The following is a 26541-nucleotide window of genomic DNA, read 5'->3' as shown; positions in this document are numbered from 1 at the left end:
ACACTGCATGGACCCTTTTACTTTTTCTTTGACCAAAAATTCCTTTATATTCCTTTATATTTTCATATTCGGCTAAGGGGAAAAGAAACAATCAATGAATGGATATTGTTCATTTTCCATTATTGTTTCGCAGACATGTCCGTACAGTAAACACATCAATGTCAAACACTGTAAGAAAGTGAATTCATGCATCTTCCAAAATGTCAAGTATCTGTACATGCACTAGGGGAAAGTGTTTGATTCCTTGCTGATTTTCTTGTTGTTTACCTCCAAAGATAGACAGTGTGAAAAACATTTATTCATTCATTCATTTTCTACCGCTTTTCCTCACGAGGGCCGCGGGGGTGCTGGAGCCTATCCCAGCTGTCTGGGATAGGGTGAGAGGCGGGGTACACCCTGGGCTGGTTGCCAGCCAGCCAATCACAGGGCACATATAGACAAACAACCATTCACACTCACATTCATACCTATGGACAATTTGGAGTCGCTAATTAACCTAGCATGTTTTTGGAATGTGGGCGGAACCGGAGTACCCGGAGAAAACCCACACATGCACAGGGAGAACATGCAAACTCCACACAGAGATGGCTGAGGGTGGAATTGAACCCTGGTCTCCTGGGTTAGTGGACCCCCATACATTTTGAAAAACTGAATGTGAGTGTGAATGGTTGTTTGTCTATATGTGCCCTGTGATTGGCTCGCGATCAGTCCAGGGTGTACCCCGCCTCTCGCTTTGAAGACAGCTGGGATAGGCTCCAGCACCCCCGGCGACCCTTGTGAGGATAAGCGGTAGTAAATGAATGAATGAATGAATGAATTTTCCCAACCCAACCAGAAGTGTGCCAAAGAAAAGGAAAGTCATCACCATGGAAGTCAAAAACGATGACGCCCAATTTTGGTCCTAACCGCTCGACTGTTGCAACCATCATAAAGCACAACGATGACTGGATGCTAACAGAGGAGTCATGGATTCTCTGCGCTGCGTTGTGTTTCCAGACTCGCCTGTTTTTTTTAAAAAAAAACTTTAGGCGAGAAGTGGGGTACACCCTGGGTTCTGTATCTTGCCCAGGGATAATTCGATATAATCGTAGATATAGTATCGAACCCACAACCTTAATATGTGCATTTTTTTACATTTTCCGTACCGTACAAATTCTGTCCGGTTGATATTTTTATAAGTTAGTAAACTTACAGAAACAGCAGGGGATCAAATACATATTTCCCACACGTATGTTGGCAATTATTGTGACAGACAACAAGCATTGATTTGTTAGGTTTATATAACAGTATCATACGCTGCCATTCATTTGTTAATACAAAAAAAAAACACATTTGAACACCTGAACACAACCCGTGTTTAATTTTTTTCCGTTGTCTTAGTGGTCGTCCTTGGTTTAAGCGACCACCCTTTTTTCACCCAGTGACTGACAGGTGATCAGTCGAGAGTGTAGTCCACCTTTTGGGATAGGCTCTGTCTTGACTCCTTAGTGATGATTAGGGAGGGCGGTATGCTGATAGCAAGTTCCAGTTGTGTCTCACACCTCAATGACCACACTGTCCTTTGGATGTTTGGACTCGTTTGCAAGGTGGGGCTTCTCTGTGCGGGTGTGCCAAACAAGCACCTGGAAAAAAAAACAAACACACAAGAATAAATCAGAATATAATATCGATATTATTATGACCAGTCAATCAACCTTACAGTTAAATGGCATGACTACGACCTGTAAAAAGTGGAAAAAATCGGTATTCCAAAAGCATTCTTACTGCATTCTAAATATTCTTACGGTGTTCCAACAGCATTCCAAACATTCCGATTGCCTTCGAGGGAACGGGACTCGAATACATCGCAGTTGCTTCAACCGGAATGCACTACGAATGACGTCGTAATCTTTCAATTGCCACTCAGTTGAAATGTACCTTGGAACTCCACCATGAGGAAACCGGAGTACCCAAGCCGAGAATCGAACCCAGGTCTTCCCGATCTCCAGGCTAATCATTTGGAAAAACTAATCACTTAAAAAAGGCTGCTCGGTCGTCGAGTGGTTAGCACGCAGACCTCACAGCTAGGAGACCAGGGTTCAATTCCACCCTCGAGTTTGCATGTTCTCCCCGTGCATGTGTGGGTTTTCTCCGGGTACTCCGGTTTCCTCCCACATTCCAAAAACATGCTAGGTTAATTAGCAACTCCAAATTGTCCATAGGTATGAATGTGAGTGTGAATGGTTGTTTGTCTATATGTGCCCTGTGATTGGCTGGCGACCAGTCTCTCGCTCAAAGACAGCTGGGATAGGCTCCAGCACCCCTGCGACCCTCGTGAGGGAAAAGCGGTAGAAAATGAATGAATGAATGAATATAAAAATATACTGTATATTTGAAAAACACAACAAAATAAAGATTGGGAAAATAAAGATGAAAGAAGGGCTGCACAGCGACCGAGTGGTTTGTACGCAGGCCTCACAGCTAGGAGACCAGGGTTCAATTCCACCCTCGAGTTTGCATGTTCTCCCCGTGCATGCGTGGGTTTTCTCCTGGTACTCCGGTTTCCTCCCACATTCCAAAAACATGCTAGGTTAATTAGCCACTCCAAATTGTCCATAGGTATGAATGTGAGTGTGAATGGTTGTTTGTCTATATGTGCACTGTGATTGGCTGGCGACCAGTCTCTCGCTCAAAGACAGCTGGGATAGGCTCCAGCACCCCCGCGACCCTCGTGAGGAAAAAGCGGTAGAAAATGAATGAATATAAAAATATACTGTATATTTGAACAACACAACAAAAACAGATTTTTGGGAAAATAAAGATGAAAGAAGGGCTGCACAGCGACCGAGTGGTTTGTACGCAGGCCTCACAGCTAGGAGACCCAAGTTCAATTCCACCTTTGCATGTTCTCCCCGTGCATGCGTGGGTTTTCTCCGGGTACTGCGGTTTCCGCCCACATTCCAAAAACATGCTAGGTTAATTAGCGACTCCAAATTGTCCATAGGTATGAATGTGAGTGTGAATGGTTGTTTGTCTATATGTGCCCTGTGAATGGCTGGCGACCAGTTTCTCGCTCAAAGACAGCTGGGATAGGCTCCAGCGACCGCCCAGCCGAACCTTCTGACCAGACTTCATTCTGACTGCATTCCAACGGTATTCTTAGTATTCCTACTTTGTTCCAACTACATTGGAGTTGAATTTGTTGATTCCGGCTGGTTCTGCTTGATTTGTGTTGATTCCGAATAAGGTGGGAATATATTGGGAAGAATCTGCATAGTGTAGGAAAACTCATAAAAGCAGCATTGACACTTCCAGCTTCTGTTTTATAGAAAATCAGATGCTGGTGTTGGTGTTGGTGCCAGAAGGGATTCCCACAATCTGACACCTCCCAAGCAAAAACATCCCACGTGTGGCTCCATGTCTTTTACACGTTCCAGTCTCTGTCACAACAACAACATATTGGTGAGAAAACACGCAAACATTTGTGTCTGTTTCTCGCTGATTAGGAAGCATCCTGAAGATAATTAGCCTATAATTCAGCTTGTGTGACATTTATTTGTGGCAACATTTTGCACAGGGGTTTGATTTATTACCGGCTGCAAAGCAACATTGGCCTGGGATATGTCACTTCCTGCCCACTGTGATGCTAATTGGCCCACTTTGCATACCCAATGAGACTTAAAGAAGTATCGCAGCACTGTGGGAACTGTGTGTGTGTGTGTCCTGCACTAATGATCCACTAAGAGTGGCCTCTGTAGTTCCCCTTGAATCATAACCCTGCTTCCTTTAATCACGTCTGACTGCTCGCTTTTTTTTTTAGTTGACTTCCTCCCTGAGGCAACTTGGAGACAAAAAGCTTTACCTGGATGGAGTTTCTCTTAATAGCAGATAGAAGAGGAGAATAAAAATAAAAGAGAGTAAAAGGAGTATTTCAGGCTAATAATGAAACAAAAACTCCAGTGTTGCAACCTACATCAACCAAAAAAATACATAAAAGGATTTCCTTTTATTGAGGATAGAAGACGGAACTGTGAGGTTTGGTGTGAGGATTTGGATGAATAAATAAATATAATTATCAGTGCGTCAGTGTTTAACTTGGTCCAAATATCACAAAATACATAAAATACACATTTTCCACCCAGAATCTGAAGGGGTACACGACTGTAAAAAGTTGGGGAACCACTGCCCTAGGGTACACATTTTATAGCAACACACTGTTTTATCTTATATGAACTATAGCGGGTAATAGCAGTGCAAAGGTGCCTATAGGGGTGTTATTTCATGTTTAGAGGGCTCTAATGATCTTAAAAATGTTGTCATAGAAGGTCAAAAACAGGTTTTCTATGCTCTAAGTATGAAAAAATTAAATTTATAAATAAGGAATTCTACTTTGTCAGGTCTACAACAATTCCTCACGAGGGTCGCGGGGGTGCTGGAGCCTATCCCAGCTGTCTTTGGGCGAGAGGCGTTCACGTTCACCTCCCTACTAGTGTGGAAGTGGCGTTTGAAACACCTGTATCGTCCTCACATCCACACACATTCCATGGATTCCTTTTGGAATTTACATTTGGAATATGTTGCCACAACATCGGAAACCTCTTTACCACCTTCAATCACCTACAAGTTTTAACATGATTAAAGCCTTCTAGGCATGAAATAACACCCCTATAGTCACGTTTACACTCTTATTAGCCAATATAGTAGACAACTAAAGAGAAAATTCATTCATTAATTTTCTACTGCTTATCCTCACAAGGGTTTCAGGGGGTGCTGGAGCCTATCACAGCTGTCTTCGGACGGGCGAGAGGCGGGGTACACCCTGGACTGGTGGCCAGCCAATCACAGGGCACATATAGACAAACAACCATTCACACTCACATTCACATTTGGAGTCGCTAATTAACCTAGCATGTTTTTAGAATGTGTGAGGAAACCGGAGTACCCGGAGAAAACCCATAACGCATACAATCTCCACACAGAGATGGCCGAGGGTGGAATTGAACCCTGGTCTCCTCGATGTGAGGTCTGCACGCTAATCACTCAACCGCCATGCCGCCCGGTCTACAAAAATTAACTATGATAAACAAGGAATTACTGTATTAGCTCTAATCTGTTTTACAGTGGACCCTTGGTTAGCGTACACCTCAGTTAGCGTATTTTTTTGTTTAGTTTAGTTAGTCAAACGGAACAATTACAACTAAATTATGCCTCGGTTGGCATACATTTCGCAGTTAGCGTACAATGGTGTTATTAATACACTGGTTGAGTCCAACTGCGTTTGTTATATAGTTTTCTAAAAATACATCCCTGTTAGCAACCGATTAGCATGGCAATTGGAATAGAAAGTCATTGACCCAACGCTCCTTATGGGAAAAATGTATTCAGTTAGAGTCGGACCTTCTGGAATGGATTAATGACGCTAACCAAGGTTCCACGGTCCTCCATTTTGGTTGCTGTTTGGTCGTTTGACTTTTGGCTTGGATGCTCCGAGCTCAAAGAGTGAGCGGCAGGATATGGATTGTTGTTGTAGATATCAGCAACAGAAATACGACCCCTCTCGCAAGCACCCCCCAATTACCTCTAAAAATGGCTCGGCCCACATTAATACAATAAAAACACAATTGAGCAGGGAGCGGAAAGTCAATGCAAATGAAATAAAGAAAGAAGTGTCATTTTCCTGTCTCCTTTCGAGCACTTCTCCTTGTGTCACTCCGGTAATTTGGCACACCTTCACTCATGAACTCTTCATTCTGCTCCCACTGATTACGGCACCAATACTCACATCTTTTTTTGGACTGGATTTTTTTTAAATAATAGATTTTATAGCACTTTTCAAAATGAAGTGAACCAATTATTCATTCACTCACACTGGTGGTGGTAAACTACATCTGTAGACACAGCTGCCTTACTGTTGTCTGATAGAAACATGCCAATTTGAAGCAATTCTCACCACCATGGATTCATTCACATTCATAAACCAGTACGGCAGCACTGGAGACACTGGTTGTCTTGCAACGACACTGGGTGGAGGGAGCGAGGAATCGAACTACCAACCTTCCGGTTTCTGCTCTACTTTTTGCGCCACTGATTCAAATACAATATACAGATACAGTCCACCCAGTTTATTCATGTTCTCATTATTGTCATATGTATGCTGGAGCCTATCCCAGCTGTCTTTGGGGTACACCCTGGACTGGTCCAGTAATGGCCTCGCTGATCAGTCCCAGATAGTGACAGCCGTTTCTTTTAGCAGAGACATAAAGTAAACCGTGTTTTAAAGATCTCTTATGTAAAATTGACTTTTTTACGGTGTTATAAATGTGTCGCTAGAGCCAATTTATGGCCACCAAAAATGTATCGTCTCCCTCGCTTGTATCAAGAAGTACTCAAACCGTCATTTTTGAAATTCCGGGCTTTCTTACTGACCTTCTTCCTCATGAACGTGATATCGCCTCTGACTAGAAAAAATGTTAGCAAAGATTTTCAGTGCTACTCAAAAAAAAAATGCTAACCAGGACGTACACTAACCAAGGTCCATTGTGTACAATTAGAAACTTACAATGTCTACTGTCTGGTGAATTATCCAATATGGAAGTCAGTAATAGAATGATTGAATCCTTTAATCGTAATTGTGCAAATATGACGTCTTACTTACAGTAGAAACAAAATGGCTTCCACAAAGTCAACATTATTAGAGTCTAAGTCAGTGAGAAACAGGAAACTGCAATTTTTTGGGGGAGTTTTGTCCATCCTTGTGTGAAAGAATTGACAATGGTCTACAGCCGGTCAGAATGCAGAACACAATGGGCGGGTTCTCCCTCAGCCAATCAGGACTGTTGGCCCTATATTGGCCCTAACTGGACACGCCTTCAACTCTCACGTGAGCGTACAACATTGTGTGCTGGTAGCAGTAGTAAATACAATGACAAAGATACAGCGCACCGATACATGACTCTGATACACCACAAGGACACAGAACACAATGCTGTTAAAAATATATGTAAAATTCCACTTAAAATAAGAGCAAATCTGTGAAAGGTGAACATGGGATTTCTCAATAATCCCGTAAATATTACGTCTTATACTATTAAAGACGGATATCCATGAGATATGGTGCCCTGGTAGCCTAGCTAACTTCTGTTTAGTTCAGTAGAAATTGCGGCATTTTTCTTCATGCATGTTTTTGGGGTTTTCTAACATATTTTTTTTTCTTTGTTTATGGTTGCTTTTTCCAACTTTTACCGTCCACGTAATGTAAGATACTGATTCCCCAGGGACCTGTACCGAGCTGCAATGAGTTCCTAACAAGAAGAAGCAGATTTGACTGTCAGAACCATTACGTAGAGCTAGTTAGTTAAAGAACCCGTTAAAATAAATTCAACTTTACTGCGTCATTATATTACTTTCTGACACATATCTTTTTATTCACAAATCAATCTCGCCACCCCCGCCACTGAGATGACTGATGATGTCACAGCCCGCTAAAGGCCAGCAGCCATATTAACTGTAAGGCAGCTCCATTAAAGTAATGGGGCTGATAATTGTGGCGATAGCTTCAACGCAGAGCTGTCAGCAGCAGTTGCTGCAGCAGTCAGCTGTGGATGATGAGCCAGCAGGCCTGAATATTTACTCAATTCCCTACAGGAGGCATTAACCAATAAACCCCCAGAGACACCCCGGAGTGCCACATACACACATTTACTGCATGGATAGCTTCCTGTATCGCTATGAGGGTACTGACGAAGTACCGCAGTGATATTGTACACAGGACAGAAAGCAGCCAGAGAGTTTAAATGTTTAAAAACGAACAAAGCCTTAAAAGCACCCTCAGATGATCCAATATTTATCATGCGTTTGGGTGATCTTTGACTTTAAAGACCCAGCAGTACTATGGTTCATGCATGAGCATACATTCATGCAAAACCACAAGCACTAAGAATTCCATTAGCCTTCACTTGGCTCAAAACGTATTTCCAAAAAAAGGGGATGTCAATTATGCAGAAAGATTCAAGACTTGAGAGGCCAGGATCCGATGGTAGAAGAAAGATAATCACAAGGGTATAGAACAGGGGTGGGCAAACTACGGCCCGGGGGCCACATCCGGCCCGCCAAGTGTTTCAATATGGCCCGCCTGTTTTTTCCAAATATTTCATTTGAACTCAACATACAACCTGGCATCGTGGCTTGATAATGGTAGTAATATTATTATTATAACAAAATAATAATAATAATAATATAATAACATTACTATAACTTACAATAATAATAATTCTAATAAAAATAACAATAATAATAATAATAATAATACATTGAGAAACACACTTTACATCAAATAAATGATTTCAAAGTGCACATATAGCAGATTGCATGACACTTTTACATGTAAAATATGTGTAAAAATATAGGTGTAAAAATGGACTGTTATGTGTAAAATACTACATAATCCCTCCGTCAATTTTGTTAAATTAATGCGGCCCGCGAGTCAAAAAGTTTGCCCACCCCTGGTATAGAACATGCTTCACCAAAATCATTTTGGTAGGTATTTTGATCTGTAAGGTTGCACGGTGGTCGAGTGGTTAGCATGCAGACCTCACAGCTAGGAGACCCGAGTTCAATCTCACCCTCGGCCATCTCCTCTGTGTGGAGTTTGCATGTTCTCCCCGTGCATGCGTGGGTTTTCTCCGGGTACTCCGGTTTCCTCCCACATTCCAAAAACATGCTAGGTTAATTAGCCACTCCAAATTGTCCATAGGTATGAATGTGAGTGTGAATGGTTGTTTATCTATATGTGCCCTGTGATTGGCTGGCCACCAGTCCAGGGTGTACCCCGCCTCTCGCCCGTCCGAAGACAGCTGGGATAGGCTCCAGCACCCCCTGAAACCCTTGTGAGGATAAGCAGTAGAAAATTAATGAATGATTTTTTTTACTATATTGGCTAATAAGAGTGTAAACGTGACTATAGGGGTGTTATTTCATGCCTAGAAGGCTTTAATCATGTTAAAACTTGTAGGTGATTGAAGGTGGTAAAGAGGTTTCCGATGTTGTGGCAACATATTCCATATGTAAATTCCAAAAGGAATCCATGGAATGTGTGTGGATGTGAGGACGATACAGGTGTTTCAAACGCCACTTCCACACTAGTAGGGAGGTGAACGTAAGCTCATCTGATGATGTGGGACATAGGTTAATTAGCGACTCCAAATTGTCCATTGGTATGAATGTGAGTGTGAATGGTTGTTTGTCTATATGTGCCCTGTGATTGGCTGGCCACCAGTCCAGGGTGTACCCCGCCTCTCGCCCGTCCGAAGACAGCTGGGATAGGCTCCAGCACCCCCTGAAACCCTTGTGAGCATAAGCAGTAGAAAATTAATGAATGAATTTTCTCTTTAGTTGTCTACTATATTGGCTAATAAGAGTGTAAACGTGACTATAGGGGTGTTATTTCATGCCTAGAAGGCTCTAATCATGTTAAAACTTGTAGGTGATTGAAGGTGGTAAAGAGGTTTCCGATGTTGTGGCAACATATTCCAAATGTAAATTCCAAAAGGAATCCATGGAATGTGTGTGGATGTGAGGACGATACAGGTGTTTCAAACGCCACTTCCACACTAGTAGGGAGGTGAACGTAAGCTCATCTTATGATGTGGGACATAGGTTAATTAGCGACTCCAAATTGTCCATAGGTGAATGGTTGTCTATATGTGCCCTGTGATTGGCTGGCCTCCAGTCCAGGGCTACACCACCCCGCCTTTCGCCCCCAGACAGCTGGGATAGGCTCCAGCATGCCCACGACCCTTGTGAGGATATAGAAAATGGATGGATTATTCGGTGCACTTTATGGTCCGAAGAATACAGTAAATGATCACAGTTTCATGCTCCAATACAGCCTATTATTTGTCAAAAATATTTATATTTAAGCAATTTTTTTGCCTAAACTATGCTTTTTTGTAAGTATAAATATGACTAACTGATGTTATGTCTGTTATTCTATCTTCTATGTCGGGCAATAGAAGTGTGAAGGTGACTATAGGGGTGTTAATTGTTAATTAATATCTAGAGGGGTTGAATAATGTTAAAAACTTTATTTAGAAGGTCACAATCAGGTTTAAAGGGTGGAATAACCGCAATAACCGCTCCAGCACCCCCCGCCACCCTCGTGAGGATAAACGGTAGAAAATAAATAAATGAATTTTGATCTAAAAATAGCAAAATTGCCACAAAAAAAACCAGTTTGGAGCAGAGCCAATGGGAGTTTTAGCTCATGATTCCCTTGAAAAGGTGTAATAGAATCCATTTCTCATCAGGTCCTTTAAGGCACCCTCTGTGATGGTTGTCAAGAGGATGAGTGGCTTCATAAAAGCAAAGCGCCAAAAGGGACTGCAGTGATTTAAGGCGAGCAGCATCGATCTAAGCTGTCTAAGCGCACAAGTACAATTGACTGCGTCATATAACACCATTTGTAGCCTACTCAAGCTGTGTGTGTCTAAGTTTAGAGCAAGCCATCGGCTTGAAGCATGACTCATGCTGTCAATAGTGGGGGGATAATATACATGGACGCACACACATGGATATAAAGGCCGAGGTAGAAACAAATATGTCAGACATGGGTCCATTATTTTAGTCATTGCATGAATTAATTAAATGATAGCAACAAAGACAGATATTATTCTGCAGTCACTCTCAATACAAACAACTCTCACTGACCCGAGTGCAGTTATTGGCCTTGGGCTCCAACTCCGTCACCTTGGTGATCTGCTTAAGGAAGTCGGACTCCTGCATGCCCGGCTGGGAGCCCCGCCTCTTGAACTGCGCCCTTGGATTTGCCAGGATCACTTGGAGGTTCACTGCAAAACCTGAGGCAACGGAGAAGCACAGAGGAAAAGCGTGAGGTGAGTTCAGTTAGTCATTGTGAATGAAAGTCTATCATGACGTTATTATAGCGATAGCACGCTTTAGTGTGTCTAATGATTATGTTGCTCATTTACCACAGGAGCGTGCCATTACCCAGTGCTAATTGCACAATGGAAATGAAACCAATTGGAAGAAGCATTCTTCAGTTGTTCACAAGTAAAACAGCAAACGTGAATGAATCTAGTTGTTTTGAACATATAAACTCATTTGAACATGCATCAGATTACAATTGAGTGCATCCCATAATCAGTTCACAGTTCCACATGTCCAAAAGGAGTAGGAAGAAGCAAAGCTTATTAAATCCTACCCCTCCATCTGGTACTTTTACAATCAGTAACTGTTACATTTGTTCACTTCCTGCTTTCCTAATATAGTTAAATTAAAAATTAAAAATTAAAAATTAAAAATTAAAAATTAAAAATTAAAAATTAAAAATTAAAAATTAAAAATTAAAAATTAAAAATTAAAAATTTAAAATTTAAAATTTTTCAAACTCTCGCCCAAAAACAGCTGGGATAGGCTCCAGCACCCCCTGTGACCCTCGTGAGGAAAAAGCGGTAGAAAAATTTTAAATTTTAAATTTTAAATTTTAAATTTTAAATTTTAAATTTTAAATTTTAAATTTTAAATTTTTCAAACTCTTGCCCAAAGACCGCTGGGATAGGCTCCAGCACCCCCGCGACCCTAGTGAGGAAAAGTGGTAGAAAATGAATGAATGAATGAATGAATGAATGAATGAATTTTTTAATTTTTATTTTTTCTGTCTCGTACCAAAGTACGAGGTGATTTTGTCATTTTACAAATAAGGAGTTAGTATGTTCTCTGTAGGCGGCATTATGAATTATCCTTACTGACCTTTTTTGCAGTACATTTAGCGAGTGAAGATTGCTTTTATACTAATATGAGATTTCCAGCTCATATTTTCATCTATTGTGATCCCCGGAAATGTATTTTCCTTCACTTCCTTCACTTTCAATGTCAATGTCTTTCAATATTATGTATTATATCTATATTTAGCAATGACTCAATTGTCAATCAAATCTGGTGCTTGTGTGTCTCACCCAACATTACAGTGACATTACTGACGAGTGTAGAATACTACAAATCATGACAAAATCTTCAGATTATTTGACTTCATTTAGTTAGGCTATTCTTGCAGACCCACTAAAATGCAGCCGTTTGATGACAGAGACAAAAATAAATAAATATCCTAAACCTCCGTGCTCTGGCTTCTGTTCATGCTTGAATCCAATTTAACATCTCGCTGACAACCTTGAAGTTTCTTTATCGTCATCGTCATTGGCATTTCATTCCCTTGTATTTGCATCAGATTACCTTTTACCTTTTTTGGAGCCCACACTCCAAATGAGCTCATTATCAGTCCTAAATGTCACGATGCCTTTGCAGAGATAACTGACAAATTAACTGACAAATTCATTTTTTTTTCATACACAGTGAAAAAACACATTAATATTCACAACTGTTAGGTTAATGTTGCTTTATGAACCACAGTCAGTCACACATGGCAAAGGCAGAAATGCTTTCTCTCTTTAAACGCCGCCGCTGTCTTAACTAGAATTGCTGAAAAAGGCAGCAGAGATGTTTAGTATGACAAGAACATCAGAACCTGCTGCCTCCTTCAGGGAAGGTCTGTACATAATTACTGAATATTTGTTTATGCAAATGGTTAGCAGGTAGCACGCCTTAGCAATCAGCCATTTAGTTTGGGAATTCACCTTGAGTAATTCAGCAACCTGACCTCCCCTCGTTTCCCTCTCGTGGTCTCTGAGTGGAATGTTGTTGATGACGGCCACGCTGACTTACTGACACGTGGCTCGCAGACAGCAGTCCTCTGAGAAATAAGCCGGTACGCATCATCCGGGGAGAGAAAAAGTGCGGCCATGCAAATAGTTTCAGCTTATCAACCCCCATAGGATGAAGTTTTCTCCGTTTTAAAGCCAGGTCAGCTGTCACAAACATACCCACTTTGTACATTTGGGTTTCTCATTCCCATAAAAAAGGCAGGCTGAGAAAGGATCAGACGTACTTCATTAGGTATGCATGAGCAATATATCCTTTATTATACAGGAAGTTCAGCTGCAAAACACAAGTAGCGCCACTACTAAATGTTTGTATTGTACTGTGTATAGCAGTTATTCACATGCTGTATTTAATATTATGGCAAAAACAGGCATATCTTAATATTAACACTCTTATTAATTTGTTGGGTGTTCCAATTAATCCCCATGTATATTGTGTATTTTTGCATTTGGGACACCATGGGAAGATTCCTGTCAGATAATGGACACTTCGTACTCAACAAGCAGGATCAAAACTATCAAAACTGCTATCTGCTATCTGCTATAACACAAAATCCAAAGAAATACAGAGGAATAGGTGCAGATTCTGGAAGAACTATAAAGCTTTCTGTGCTGGTTATTGTGTGTAGCTGCTCTAGAGGAGTCAACGACTCAATGCTAAAGTGAGAAAAAAATTAGCACATTAGTTCCCCTTTAAGAAAAAATTGTAATCTAATGAACACAGGTCATTGTTTAGCAAAAACATTGTTATAATTTTATGAGGAAAAATAACATCATTTTAGTAGCATAAAGTTGAAATTTTTAAAAATTAAATAAAAATAAAAATAAATAAAAAATTTTTTGAATTCAAAGTTGGAATAAAAAAAATAGGTTTGAATGTTACAAAAATAAAGTCAAAATATTACGGGAATAAATTCATGATAAGAACATATATAACAAAACAGCAAAAAAGAAAAGAAAAAAAGCAAAAAAGCAAAAAAGAGCTATAATTTTATGAGAATAAAATCACATTTTAGGAGAAAAAAGTACTAAGAAAAATAAAGCATTTTTACAAAAATTAACCAGTACTGTTTATTTATGTAGTAGTTAATTCAAAATGGGACACTCTTATTTATTTTTTTTAGCGTTCCAATTAATCCCCATGTATATTGTGTATTTTTGCATTTAGGACACCATGGGAAGATTCCTGTCAGATAATGGACACTTCGTACTCAACAAGCAGGAACAAAACTATCAAAACTGCTATCTGCTATCTGCTATAACACAAAATCCAAAGAAATACAGAGGAATAGGTGCAGATTCTGGAAGAACTATAAAGCTTTCTGTGCTGGTTATTGTGTGTAGCTGCTCTATAGGAGTCAACGAAAATTAGCACAATTAAAAATTAGCACATTAGTTCCCCTTTAAGAAAAAATTGTAATCTAATGAACACAGGTCATTGTTTAGCAAAAACAATGTTATAATTTTATGAGGAAAAATAACATCATTTTAGTAGCATAAAGTTGAAATTTTTCAAAATATTTTTTTGAAGTCAAAGTTGTAATTAAAAAAAATAGGTTTGAATGTTCCAAAAATAAAGTGAAAATATTACGGGAAAAATTCATGATAAGAACATATATAACAAAACAGCAAAAGAAAAGAAAAAAAGCAAAAAAGAAAAAAAGAGCTATAATTTTATGAGAATAAAATCACATTTTAGGAGAAAAAAGTACTAAGAAAAATGTAGCATTTTTACAAAAATTAACCAGTACTGTTTATTTATGTAGTAGTTAATTTAAAAAAATTTAGCGTTCCAATTAATCCCCATGTATATTGTGTATTTTTGCATTTGGGACACCATGGGAAGATTCCGGTCAGATAATGGGACACTTCGTACTCAACAAGCAGGATGAAAACTAGCAAAACTGCTATCAGTGCTGAGCTAGCTTTTTATAAGAATGATGCATTCAGGTGCATCAAGTAACTGGACACTTGGAAATCACGGCAAACACACCCAAGCATCCTCACTATAGGCTCGTAGGGGTATGATGGAGCCTATGGATGCCAACATCAGAGTGAAAAGATATGGACGATGATGAGTACTCATGTAAGTATATAAATAGATATTGTAAGTGAATATGTGAGATACATTAATGTAACATAGTATGCATGTCTGAAATAAATGAAATTGTGTCAATATTCATAATATAATATATTATGTTGTCTTAACTCTCTTGGACATGGAGCTCACAAGAGCTTCAAAGGTAGCCTCTGGAATCTTCTTCCATCCTCCATGTTCCGAGTATTACGCGACTGGACGAGACCGCAGCATGGCTATGTGGGAGTACACGTTCTAACTACACTTGCAGATAGTCTCCATCCTCCTCCTCCACCTCCTCCTCACATCTCACCGCCTGGGAACAGCATCTAAACGATGAGGTCGCTCAAGGTTAAACGCTTTCATGTCCGCTTCCCTGGGACCACTTTTCAGGTACCGAGTACCACTTGAGCGTCGGCAGCGTCATCAGCAATGCCGGTGTGTGTTTGGCGACCTGTGCATGCGCGGGTCAGGCTTTTTTTGCCGAGATGCTGCTGTCATGTCAGCTCGGATGATCACATGACGTTGTATCAATTCCCGCCCTGCCAGGTGTGTTCTTGCGTGTCTTTCTCAAAAGGCGCACGTCGAAATTGAGTATGTGTGCGTGTGTTCATATGCGTAATTACACACACACATACAAAAGTGAACAATACTTCACACAAACATGTTCCAGGGGCCCTTTGTGTACGGTTCAGTGAGGTTGCATTGTCGATGTGCAGCTTGGGTTCTGTGATAACAAAGCAGCAGCGTATTAGGACAAGCACTGGCACTCATTCTACCGATTGTGATGCCTATCGCTGCAGTGAATCGAAGGACGTAGCGCAGTGCAAATGTAATGATGATAATTATGGTGCGTGTGCAGCTTTACGAACGTGCACGTAAAAAAAAAAAAAAGGATGTTGGGCAGACTTTGAATGCTGGCGATGGGCGGTCTATAGGAGTACACGAAAAATTAGCATATTAGTTCCCCTTCAAGAAAAAAATTGTAATCTAATGAACAAAGGTCATCGTTTTGCAAAAACATTGTTAGAATATTATGAGGAAAAATAACATCATTTTAGTAGCATAAAGTTGAAATTTTTAAAAATATTTTTTTTGTAGTCTAAGTTGTAATTTAAAAAAAATAGGTTTGAATGTTACAAAAATAAAGTCAAAATATTATGGGAATAAATTCATGATAAGAACATATATAACAAAACAGCAAAAAAGAAAAAACTGTTATAATTTTATGAGATTAAAATCACATTTTAGGAGAAAAAAGTAAGGAGAAAAATGTAAATACAGAGGAATAGGTGCAGATTCTGGAAGAACTATTTGGGACACCATGGGAAGATTGCTGTCAGATAATGGACACTTCGTACTAAACAAGCAGGATCAAAACTATCAAAACTGCTATCTGCTATCTGCTATAACACAAAATCCAAAGAAATACAGAGGAATAGGTGCAGATTCTGGAAGAACTATAAAGCTTTCTGTGCTGGTTATTGTGTGCAGCTGCTCTATAGGAGTCCACGACTCAATGCTAAAGTGAGAAAAATTTGCATATTAGTTCCCCTTTAAGAAAAAAATTGTAATCTAATGAACACAGGTCATTGTTTTGCAAAAACAATGTTATAATATTATGAGGAAAAATAACATCATTTTAGTAGCATAAAGTTGAAATTTTTTAAAAATATTTTTTTTGTAGTCTAAGTTGTAATTAAAAAAAAATAGGTTTGAATGTTACAAAAATAAAGTCAAAATATTATGGGAATAAATTCATGATAAGAACATATATAACAAAACAACAAAAAAGAAAAAACTGTTATAATTTTATGAGATTAAAATCACATTTTAGGAGAAAAAAGTAACAAGAAAAATGTAAATACAGAGGAATAGGTGCAGATTCTGGAAGAACTATAAAGCTTTGTGTGTAGCTGCTCTATAGGAGTCCACGACGAAGAAAAATGTAATCTAATGAACACAGGTCATTGTTTTGCAAAAACAATGTTAGAATATTATGAGGAAAAATAACATAATTTTAGTGGCATAAAGTTGAAATATTTAAAAATATTTTTTTGAAGTCAAAGTTGTAATTAAAAAAATAGGTTTGAATGTTACAAAAATAAAGTCAAAATATTACGGAAATAAATTTATGCTAAGAACATATATAACAAAACAGCAAAAAAATAAAATAAAAACAGCAAAAAAGAAAAAAACAGCGATAATTTTATGAGAATAAAGTCACATTTTAGGAGAAAAAAGTAATAAGAAAAATGTATTACAAAAATTAACCAGTACTGTTATGGGGAAAATAACACATCCTTTTAGAAGGATAGAGATGGAATATTAAAGAAAAAGTAGGTTATGTTTTGTTAAGTTGTAAAATAAACAAATAAAAACAAAACAAAGTTGTCATTTTTGGAAGATGAGGTTACGACTAAAACTATTATGAGAGTCATAACTCGGGATGTCCGATATGCCGATATTGTCCAACTCTCAATTTTCCGATATGTGTAACATGACGCATCTCCTGTGGTGGAATGGAAATGGCAAACAGGCATATCTTAATAAAGTTCATTTATGTAGTAGTTCATCAAAAATGGGACACTCTTATTTATTTGTTTGGCGTTCCAATGAATCTCCATTGTCGATGTTGGGCAGACTTTGAATGCTGGCGGTGGATGCAAGAAAGGTGGTAGAATGAGAAAAGATGTTCTCTGTTGTTATGAGGGTTTAATTAACTACAATCCCAGGGGCAGTTTTGTGCATATGTGAGATAATGCGAGCACGTGCGCAGTCGGCCGCGGTGGGATCAGCTGTGTGTGTACATACTGTATGTCTTTTGAACAACACTAACGCTGTTACCAACAGACAGTAATTGTACGAGCAAAATGCTGCTTTATTAGTCTGGCTGATGTGGATGAAGTACTGCGTTGCAGTTTATTGATGCTGGTTGACCCTCAGAAAACATTGGGGATTCTTTTTAACCCTCCTCTTCTGTTAGACTCGTTTTACATTTTACATTTGTTTATTGCATCAAGGCTTTTTTACTTTGTCAGGAAAATCTATTTCAACAAAATAAAACCAACAAAATAATTTTTACTACATTTTAAAATGGTCTGGTTGAATTTATAACCACTGTATTGTTAGGGTCGGTTTCGACCCGGTTATAATAATATGACTATAAAGCAATATTTTGAGCCACAACTGATATCATAAATGTACAATTAGCCAACACAATGACAACCAGCTCCTCTTCTCATCATGTAAGCTTCAGAGGATTCTCATTTTGACCGCTTTTCCAGTATAATAGCAGAAAAACAAGGTCCAGACATGTGAGGTGAATTCACTCATTTGATTGGCTGATTTCATAATTACAATTTGGATCATGGAAAGAATGGCAAGAAGTACAGTGAACCAAGATCTGGACCTGTTCTGCTTTTTGATTTCACTTTATACTAAAGTTCTGTTGCTGAAAACACAAAAAAAAACTTAAACCGTATTATGGAAAGCAGGAAGTGAACAAATGTAAGTTACTGATTGTAAAAGTACCAGATGGAGGGGTAGGATTTAATAAGCTTTGCTTCTTCCTACTCCTTTTGGACATGTGGAACTGTGAACTGATTATGGGATGCACTCAATTGTAATCTGATGCATGTTCAAATGAAATAAAACCATTACCATTACTTTTTCTACCTTTTCTTGACATTAATATATATGGGTCAAAATTCACCTGAACACCATAGATGTTTCTTTAGTGATTAATACTAAAATTAGAAAATAAATAAAACTAATTGATTTAAGAGATATGTTCTATAGCTCTCAGTAATAGCCAGGTAACAAAATAATTCAATTTATTAATATGATTATTTTGAGGTCATTTTACCATTTTTGGAAATTGTATAGTGACAAAATTAGTCCTACATGCCCACACCAAAAGTATTAAAACCAACATTTTCATGGACGAGGAAGCCTAAGAAGATAACCAAGACATGAAAACCAAATTTGATGGTAACTTATTGTTTTTAGTGTATTTTATAGCTGATTCAATACACGGGTCAAAACCGACCTAACATAAGAGATGATACCAGAAATCTAACACAAGAGGAAGGTTAATGGAGCTAGTCGGAGCGGGGCAGCCACGGTGCCACCCCTGTAGGCCAGGAGAACCAGAGTATAGAGAGGAGAACTCCCAGCAGGTACGGTGCTGCCATTATTCATGTCGATGTGGATTAGTAGTAACTAATATGTGTTCCGATCTGATAAATGATAAGTACTGTAACTTTAATCAAAGGTTTAATCACTTCTATATCAGGTTTATTACCATTAATAATAGCAACGCCGTGGTTCACGGTCTGATTGGCTTTTGGCTTAGCTTTTCTCCAAACAAACGTTCAAATGTCACAAGATCTCGTGTCACGGGACACCCCTAATAAACCCACAAACACCATAAAAAACACATGCAAGGGAAAAATGCTGCAAATGAGTTAGTTTGCATTCAGCTTTCAACCAGAACAACCCTGTTGCTAAGGACAACGTCTAGAGAGCATGTGTGATCCAATAATAAATAATAAATGTCTCTGTCCACACACAAAGAGAATATGATCCTGTTTTTTACAGACCACAATTACTGTAGTGCCTGAGGCCGAGATCAAATCAGTCAATATATGAGTTTTAATTGTGTGGTTATGATTATTGTCATTACTGGACACGATAACTGGTCTGAGTACTGAATACATTCAAACACAAAATCCAAAGAAATACAGCGGAATAGGTGCAGATTCTGGAAGAACTATAAAGCTTTCAGTGCTGGTTATTGTGTGTAGCTGCTCTATAGGAGTCCACGAGTCCGAAAAATTAGCATATTAGTTCCCCTTTAAGAAAAAAATCGTAATCTAATGAGCAAAAGACATCGTTTTTAATTTTTTTTAAATAATATTATGAGAAAAAATAACATCATTTTAGTTGCATGAAGTTGAAATATTTAAAAATATTTTTTTGAAGTCAAATTTGTAATTTTTGAAAAAAAGTAGGTTTGAATGTTACAAAAATAAAGTCAAAATATTATGAGAATAAATTCGTCATAAGAACATATATAACAAAACAACAAAATAAAATAAAAACAGCAAAAAAGGGAAAAAACTGTTGCAGTTTTATGGAAATAAAGTCACATTTTAGGAAAAAAAAGTAATAAGAAAAATGTAGCATTTTTACAAAAATTAACCAGTACAGTTATGGGGGAAAATAACATCCTTTTAGAAGGATAGAGGTGGAATATTAAAGAAAAAATAGGTTATGTTTTGTTAAGTTGTAAAATAAACAAATAAAAACAAAACAAAGTTGTCATTTTTGGAAAATGAGGTTGGAAAAACTATTATGAGAATAAGTCATAAATGATGATGATCAGCAAAACCTCTGATACGGATATCAAACAATTTTGCATTTTTATGCTGGTATTGGGCCAATAATTATCAGTACAGATAATTATCGGACATCCCTAGTCATAATATTACTAAAATGAAATTTACAAAGATTTTTGAAGAAAAAAGTTTGCACACCCCTGGTCTAACATCAAAAAAATATTTATATTGCATGTACATTTTCAGGTATGAATACATAATTATTTTTGTTGGGAATGTCCGTTGGATATCAATAAGTAACTCCAATGTGAAGGGAATGTCGGAATGGTAATGGGAAGCTAAGGAAAGCAGGTTTATTAATGTATGAGCCAACGTGACAGCATCATCATCATGAGCATGTCTAGTCGTATTAGTGTGGCAGAGTTTGCACAAGACGGTTGAACAGTAACATTAGCACTGCTACACGCAACATATCGGTCCACCAGTGTTATAGCGGGTGTCGTCCTGGCAGCGGCAGAGACCCCATCACCAACCAGTGTAGCATTAAACTAAATATGAAGATATAAATAAAACCAAATAAAACTAAATCAGGAAGACAAAAACACAGCCTCTTACCTGCCATGTCAGTGGCAAAGGGTCGATCCGGTCTCCAGCCTGTGTACCAGCCCACAACTTTGCCCCCTGACACTAGTGGGCGCTCATATGCTCTGCCACCCACAAAGCCCACTGGCCATACGGACACGCCTCGAGTGTTTCGCATCTAGAAAAAAAAAAGAATGGATAAGGATTTTACTATTGTGCATCCTTTATTTTAACAAAATAGAGATATTTTATTGGAATTATACAGTGGATAAAATTTGTTTTTCCAGCTTGGGCACCAATTATCGGTTTAACATGAGCACCTTCTCAGCGTCGCCAACTTGGTCCAATGCTATACGAAGTGTGATAATTTTAGCAAGGTGGGTGCAATGCCCAATTGCCCCAGGGTCACAATGACCGTGACTGGATGGAGAAAGGTTGGAATCACCAACCTTCCGGTTAAATAAGGTAGAGTGGAACATTGGTTAGCATCGTTAATCCGTTCCAGAAGGTCTGACTTAACCAAAACATTCTCTCAACAGATCTTTCCCATAAGAAATAATGTAAATCCAATCCAGGAAGCCAAAAATTTTACAACAATAAACATTTTTGTAGTTTTACAATTATACTTTTACATGCCAAAAATAATTCAAAATGCATATAAACGATGAATGAAAAGGATAAGTGAACATTTAAGGTTACTTTTACCCTCACTGAAGATATGATCAATACAGACACATCCTTCATGTTTTGCCATGAGTTATTTCTTGAATTAAATCACGTTTCTCAACTTAAGTTAAGTCTCTGCTTTTCTTTTGATCACGGCTGCTTTTAATTGAAAAAATTAAAAGCTAAAATTAAAGCTAGAATGGAGCCAAAGAATGTTGCGAGTGCCAACATTTTCATAAAGTAGGTGAGAATTGAATTTCAAATTTTTTGATTGAATTCAAGAAATAACTCATAGCAAAACACCAAGGATGTGTCAGTCAGTGTTGATCTCGCTTCCACTTCGCTTATGTTTTGGCAACAATCTGGTCTTCAATGAAGGCAAAAAATAACCTTAGATGTTGAATTTTTTCCCTTCATTTATATACGTATACTTAGAATTGTTTTCTGCATGTACACTAACCAGGGCGTACGTTAACTGAGGTTCGACTGTACTCGCGATACATTCGCTTCCAGTTATTTTCCAGCAGTACCTAATATTGTGGCCAGTGAATAGAAATCCTGAGGATGGGTGCATTGTTTGTTTTCGCCAGCTTGAACAAAGCTCAGGCTTATCTTGTGTCTAACACACACACACACACACGCACACAAACACACACAGCTTGTCGTCTATCCTATTGTGATTGTGTGTCTTATTCTATTTTCCTGGCCACCCACCGCTGCTCTCTCACAAAAACAGCCTCCAGCCAGGCGCGCATGACACAACGGACCAAAAAAAAAACAAAAAACACATCAGTATGTAGCATTGCATGATTGTATCCTCACATCACACGGAGTTCTGCAGTATATTGGAAAGCTACAGGAAATATACGCTCTCAGTGAGTATGCAGAGGTAACTAAACTTTACCCTGATCTGCACCAACAACCACAAATCTTTGTGATCATAAACTTTTTGCATATTACTGCAAAACACTTCACAAAAGGCGATGAAAACATCTCAGCAATTCAGACAATATTTCTTGACTTTCTCTCTTTGGTTTATTTTCCACTTTCCAGCTCCACTGGGGGGAATAATTATCTGATCCTCTCCTCTTTTGCCCTCTAACAAGGATATGAATATTATTTTTGCTAATGTAACTGAGACAAACAGAATACTAACACTAAATAAAATTCAATTTCGGATCTGCGGTTGGCCCAAAGTCAGCTGGGATAGGCTCCAGCATACCCGTCACCCTCATGAGGATAAGCGGCATAGAAGATGCAGGCAAGATGGACAATGTGGCTTAAAACTTGATAGAGAAATCCTTAGTAGCGAACACTGAAGCCAGACGCGTAGCATTACATATTCATGATGGAGCCTATCCCAGCTGACTTTGGCCAAGAGGCGGGGTACACCCTGGATTGGTAGCCAGCCAATCGCAGAGTGGTAGATATTTTTTTCCAAGCATAACATTTGCTATGTGAAGTAATAAATTACAAGGCATTGAAAAGATGCATTCAAAGACATTGTTATGGTATGTAGAATCTTCACGGGTCGCTCGGCGAGCACCGGACTTGACTGTTGGAACAACACGGCTTTTATTGCCAACAGACAGTTTGACTGATCTCACAGCAGGTACAAGAATTGGTCATATAATAATAAAATAAAATAAAATAAAATAAAATAAAATAAAATAAAATAAAATAAAATAAAATAAAATAAAATAAAATAAAATAAAATAAAATAAAATAAAATAAAATAAAATAAAATAAAATAAAATAAAATAAAATAAAATAAAATAAAATAAAATAAAATAAAATAAAATAAAATAAAATAAAATAAAATAAAATAAAATAAAATAAAATAAAATAAAATAAAATAAAACTCTAAACGTCCGACATCACTTCCTGTCCACTCCCCACTCGGCTCCCCAAGCATCGGAACATATTTACAACAACACACAAAAGCATAAGTCTTTATTTCTGTCTTATTTTCTCTTATTAGGTCATTACATGATGTGTACGATGTTGGGTAATATGAGTGTAAAGGTGATTATAGGGGTGTTATTTCATATCTACAGAGCTCTAATAATGTTAAAAATTGTACTTAGAAGTCATAAACAGACTTTAGCTATGCTAAGCTAATACTTATGTACGTATAAGTCGGGGATATAATACCTTCATGCCCTGCTAATGGTCATTTTCTCAATTAATTAGCATTTCATTGAGTTAAATTAGCATACGATGCTCAATCAGCCAACCAAAATTCTAAACGCAAAATGAATCGTGTCCTTTCAGCAAGAAGGTTCATGAGAAGTAGTTTGATCGTAGAAGATAACAAGATATCACCTCCTGGTTAGAGAACAATGAAGGATCAGAGTAGAAGTACATGATGACCTAATTGAGATGGGACCACAGTCACCGGGAAAACCATCAGTAACGGACTTTGCTCGGTCATGGATGGGTCCATGACTTTGGCCGAGATCTTGGATTGGGATTGGAATTAATTGAGTAATTGGTCCCAGATCCAACTGTGGTAAATACATTTCAGATCCATAGGAATCCTGACTGCATATTGCACCCTAACACCCGTGTCCGACCGAGGCACCGAGACCTCCCAGCCCCCAGGTTCCAACCAAGACAACTTCTTTGAAGCTCTTTCTCTCTTCTCACTCAGAATAAAATCTTCTTCCCCGGTTTCTTTGTAGCTGCTGCTGGTCTTCTCTTTTAGGTCATTCTCCAAAGACTCGGGCTCTTCTACTTTGTGGAATCAAAAGAAGACGGAGAAGAAAGTGAGGCCTTCGTCTCGTTCCCAGATCATCTTGAAGCATGGTTGTTCTTGGATTAGTGGTGAAGTCCTGCTTTGAATACAGAACCTCCAAGCGCAGGATTGTTTGACGCATTTTTATATTTCCATATGGATAACTGGCAGTGCCTTCAAGTGGAGAACATGAAATATTCATGTTGATCTTTGGTTTATCCTGTATTGCCACTTTGTCCCTTCTTTGCTGAAATCAAATACAGGTGGAGTAATAACAACAATAATAAAATATATGATTTTTGTAGGTTTAAGTGAAATATAATATTAAATTAAAACTGAGATAAAACTATAATGTAATATAAATTCATTCATTTTATACCGCTTATCCTTGCGGGGAGTGCTGGAGCCTATCCCAGCTGTCTTCGGGCTAGAGGCAGGGTACACCCTGCACTGGTCACCAGCCAATCAAAGGGCACATACAGACAAACAACTATTCACACTCACATTCATACATATGGACAATTTGGAGTCGCTAATTAACCTAGCATGTTTTTGGAATGTGGGATAAACTGGAGTACCCGGAGAAAACCCACGCATGCACGGGGAGAACATGTAAACTCCACACAGAGATGGCCGAGGGTGGAATTGAACTCGGGTCTCCTAGCTTGTAATATACATATATACTAAATTATAACTGTAATAATAGTATACATACTCCAAATTGTCCATAGGTATGAATGTGAGTGTGAATGGTTGTTTGTCTATATGTGCCCTGTGATTGGCTGGCCACCAGTCCAGGGTGTACCCCGCCTCTCGCCTGAAGACAGCTGGGATAGGCTCCAGCACCCCCGCGACCCTCATGAGGAAAAAGCGGTAGAAAATGAATTAAATTAAATTAAATTAAATTAAATTAAATTAAATTAAATTAAATTAAATTAAATTAAATTAAATTAAATTAAATTAAATTAAATTAAATTAAATTAAATTAAATTAAATTAAACCTCTTGCCCGAAGACAGCTGGGATAGGCTCCAGCACCCCCACGACCCTCGTGAGGATAAGCGGTAGAAAATGAATGAATGAATGAATGAATAAATGAATGATATTATACATGCGATAAATGTACATGAGGTTCAGTATCCTGCATGGGAGGTCCAGATTAACCGGTCACTACCCTAACAGGCTGCGGCAGAAAGCGGTTAATCAGTTAATGCCGGTTCTGCCTCTGATGCTTCAGACTTCAGAATCGTTTGCCTGATGGCAGCAGTTGGAAGTGTTTGTGTAAAGGGTGATTGTGGTTCTGGGCAATGCTCAGCGGCTCAGGAAAAGTTCTTGGACGGAGGGGAGAGAAACTCTGATTACCCTCTCAGCTCCTATAACTATCCTGTGCAGGGCTTTTTTTTGTCTGATATACTGCATCTGGAACTGGAGGAGCTGGAGTACCATGCAGTACGTCAAAACAATCTCCACCACACTGAGATCCTGAAACTACCAGAGTGGTGAGACGCTTGTTTGAGTTTCCTTAGGAAGTGCAGTCTCTACCGAGTTCCATTTTTCTGATCACTGGGGTGTTCTTGCCCCAAGTGAGGTCCTGCACTCTGAGGAACTCGATGTTCTCCGCTGTCTTTACTGTGCGACTGTTAATGGTGAGAGGGGCATGTTCAGGTCGTGACCCGTGGAAGTCGATGATCATGCATATCCCTCCTGATGTCTCATTTTTCCCATGTACCTTGAGTCCTCACCCCCTCTCCCCAATGAGTCCCACCACTATGATGTCATCTGAAAATTAATGATCTGGTTCCTCTCACGTCGGGATCCATTGTCTTCCACTGTGATCCATTGACTTAGTACACAATCTTGGTCCAGTGCTCATCATGACGGAATTGGATCGACTGAGATCTCTCGATCAGGAAATATAAAATTCAGAATTCAGAGACATAGTGGTCTTCAGTCTCTGAGAGCATTTCAATAATCCGTTGTATGGTTACAGACGAGCGGCCACCTTGAGTCCTGGAGTTGCAATGCGGTCCAAACAAAAGCCACGTATACATGGACCCAAATAGTCCGATTCCATTCGAGTTATTTGCTAATTTGCTAATTTAACCTTTGTATACACCTCATTCCCAAAGAAAAGTGCCAATCCGAATGAATATATAATCGGATTCCCAGGGGTGGAATATTCCTTTCCCCAATCCGATTGAGGTATCTTGTACCCGCTCAATCGGAAAAGTTGTCAGACTGCGTTCTTCTTCCTGGTGTTTTTCTTCTTCTGTTGTTTATTGTCGGTTGGCAAGCAGCTTTGGTGTGCATTAGCGCCATCTGTGGAACAGAATCTAAACCCTTCTATACGCCATTCAAGTCCAGTTTTATTAAAAAATAAAACATATCTCTATATAAAACATGTGCCGAGCTTAATTATAAAATATTA

General features: G+C 38.6%; 1 protein-coding gene across 1 annotated transcript in view; it reads right to left on the bottom strand.

Annotated features, from left to right (window-relative positions):
* Nucleotides 1–429: 429 nt before the first annotated feature.
* b3gat2 (beta-1,3-glucuronyltransferase 2 (glucuronosyltransferase S)) overlaps nucleotides 430–26541 on the bottom strand; it is a 48271-nt gene continuing 22159 nt past the window's right edge. The window contains exons 2-4 of the mRNA XM_058065162.1: nucleotides 20745–20889; nucleotides 10684–10832; nucleotides 430–1622 (exon numbers count right to left, since the gene is read on the bottom strand). Coding sequence (XP_057921145.1) covers nucleotides 1536–1622; nucleotides 10684–10832; nucleotides 20745–20889 — 381 coding nt within the window. The 3' untranslated portion in view covers nucleotides 430–1535. The remainder of the gene's footprint in view (nucleotides 1623–10683; nucleotides 10833–20744; nucleotides 20890–26541) is intronic.

This window comes from Doryrhamphus excisus, chromosome 2, assembly GCF_030265055.1.
Source record: "Doryrhamphus excisus isolate RoL2022-K1 chromosome 2, RoL_Dexc_1.0, whole genome shotgun sequence".
Taxonomy (NCBI): Eukaryota; Metazoa; Chordata; class Actinopteri; order Syngnathiformes; family Syngnathidae; genus Doryrhamphus; species Doryrhamphus excisus.
This window is presented reverse-complemented; position numbering and strand designations above follow the sequence as displayed.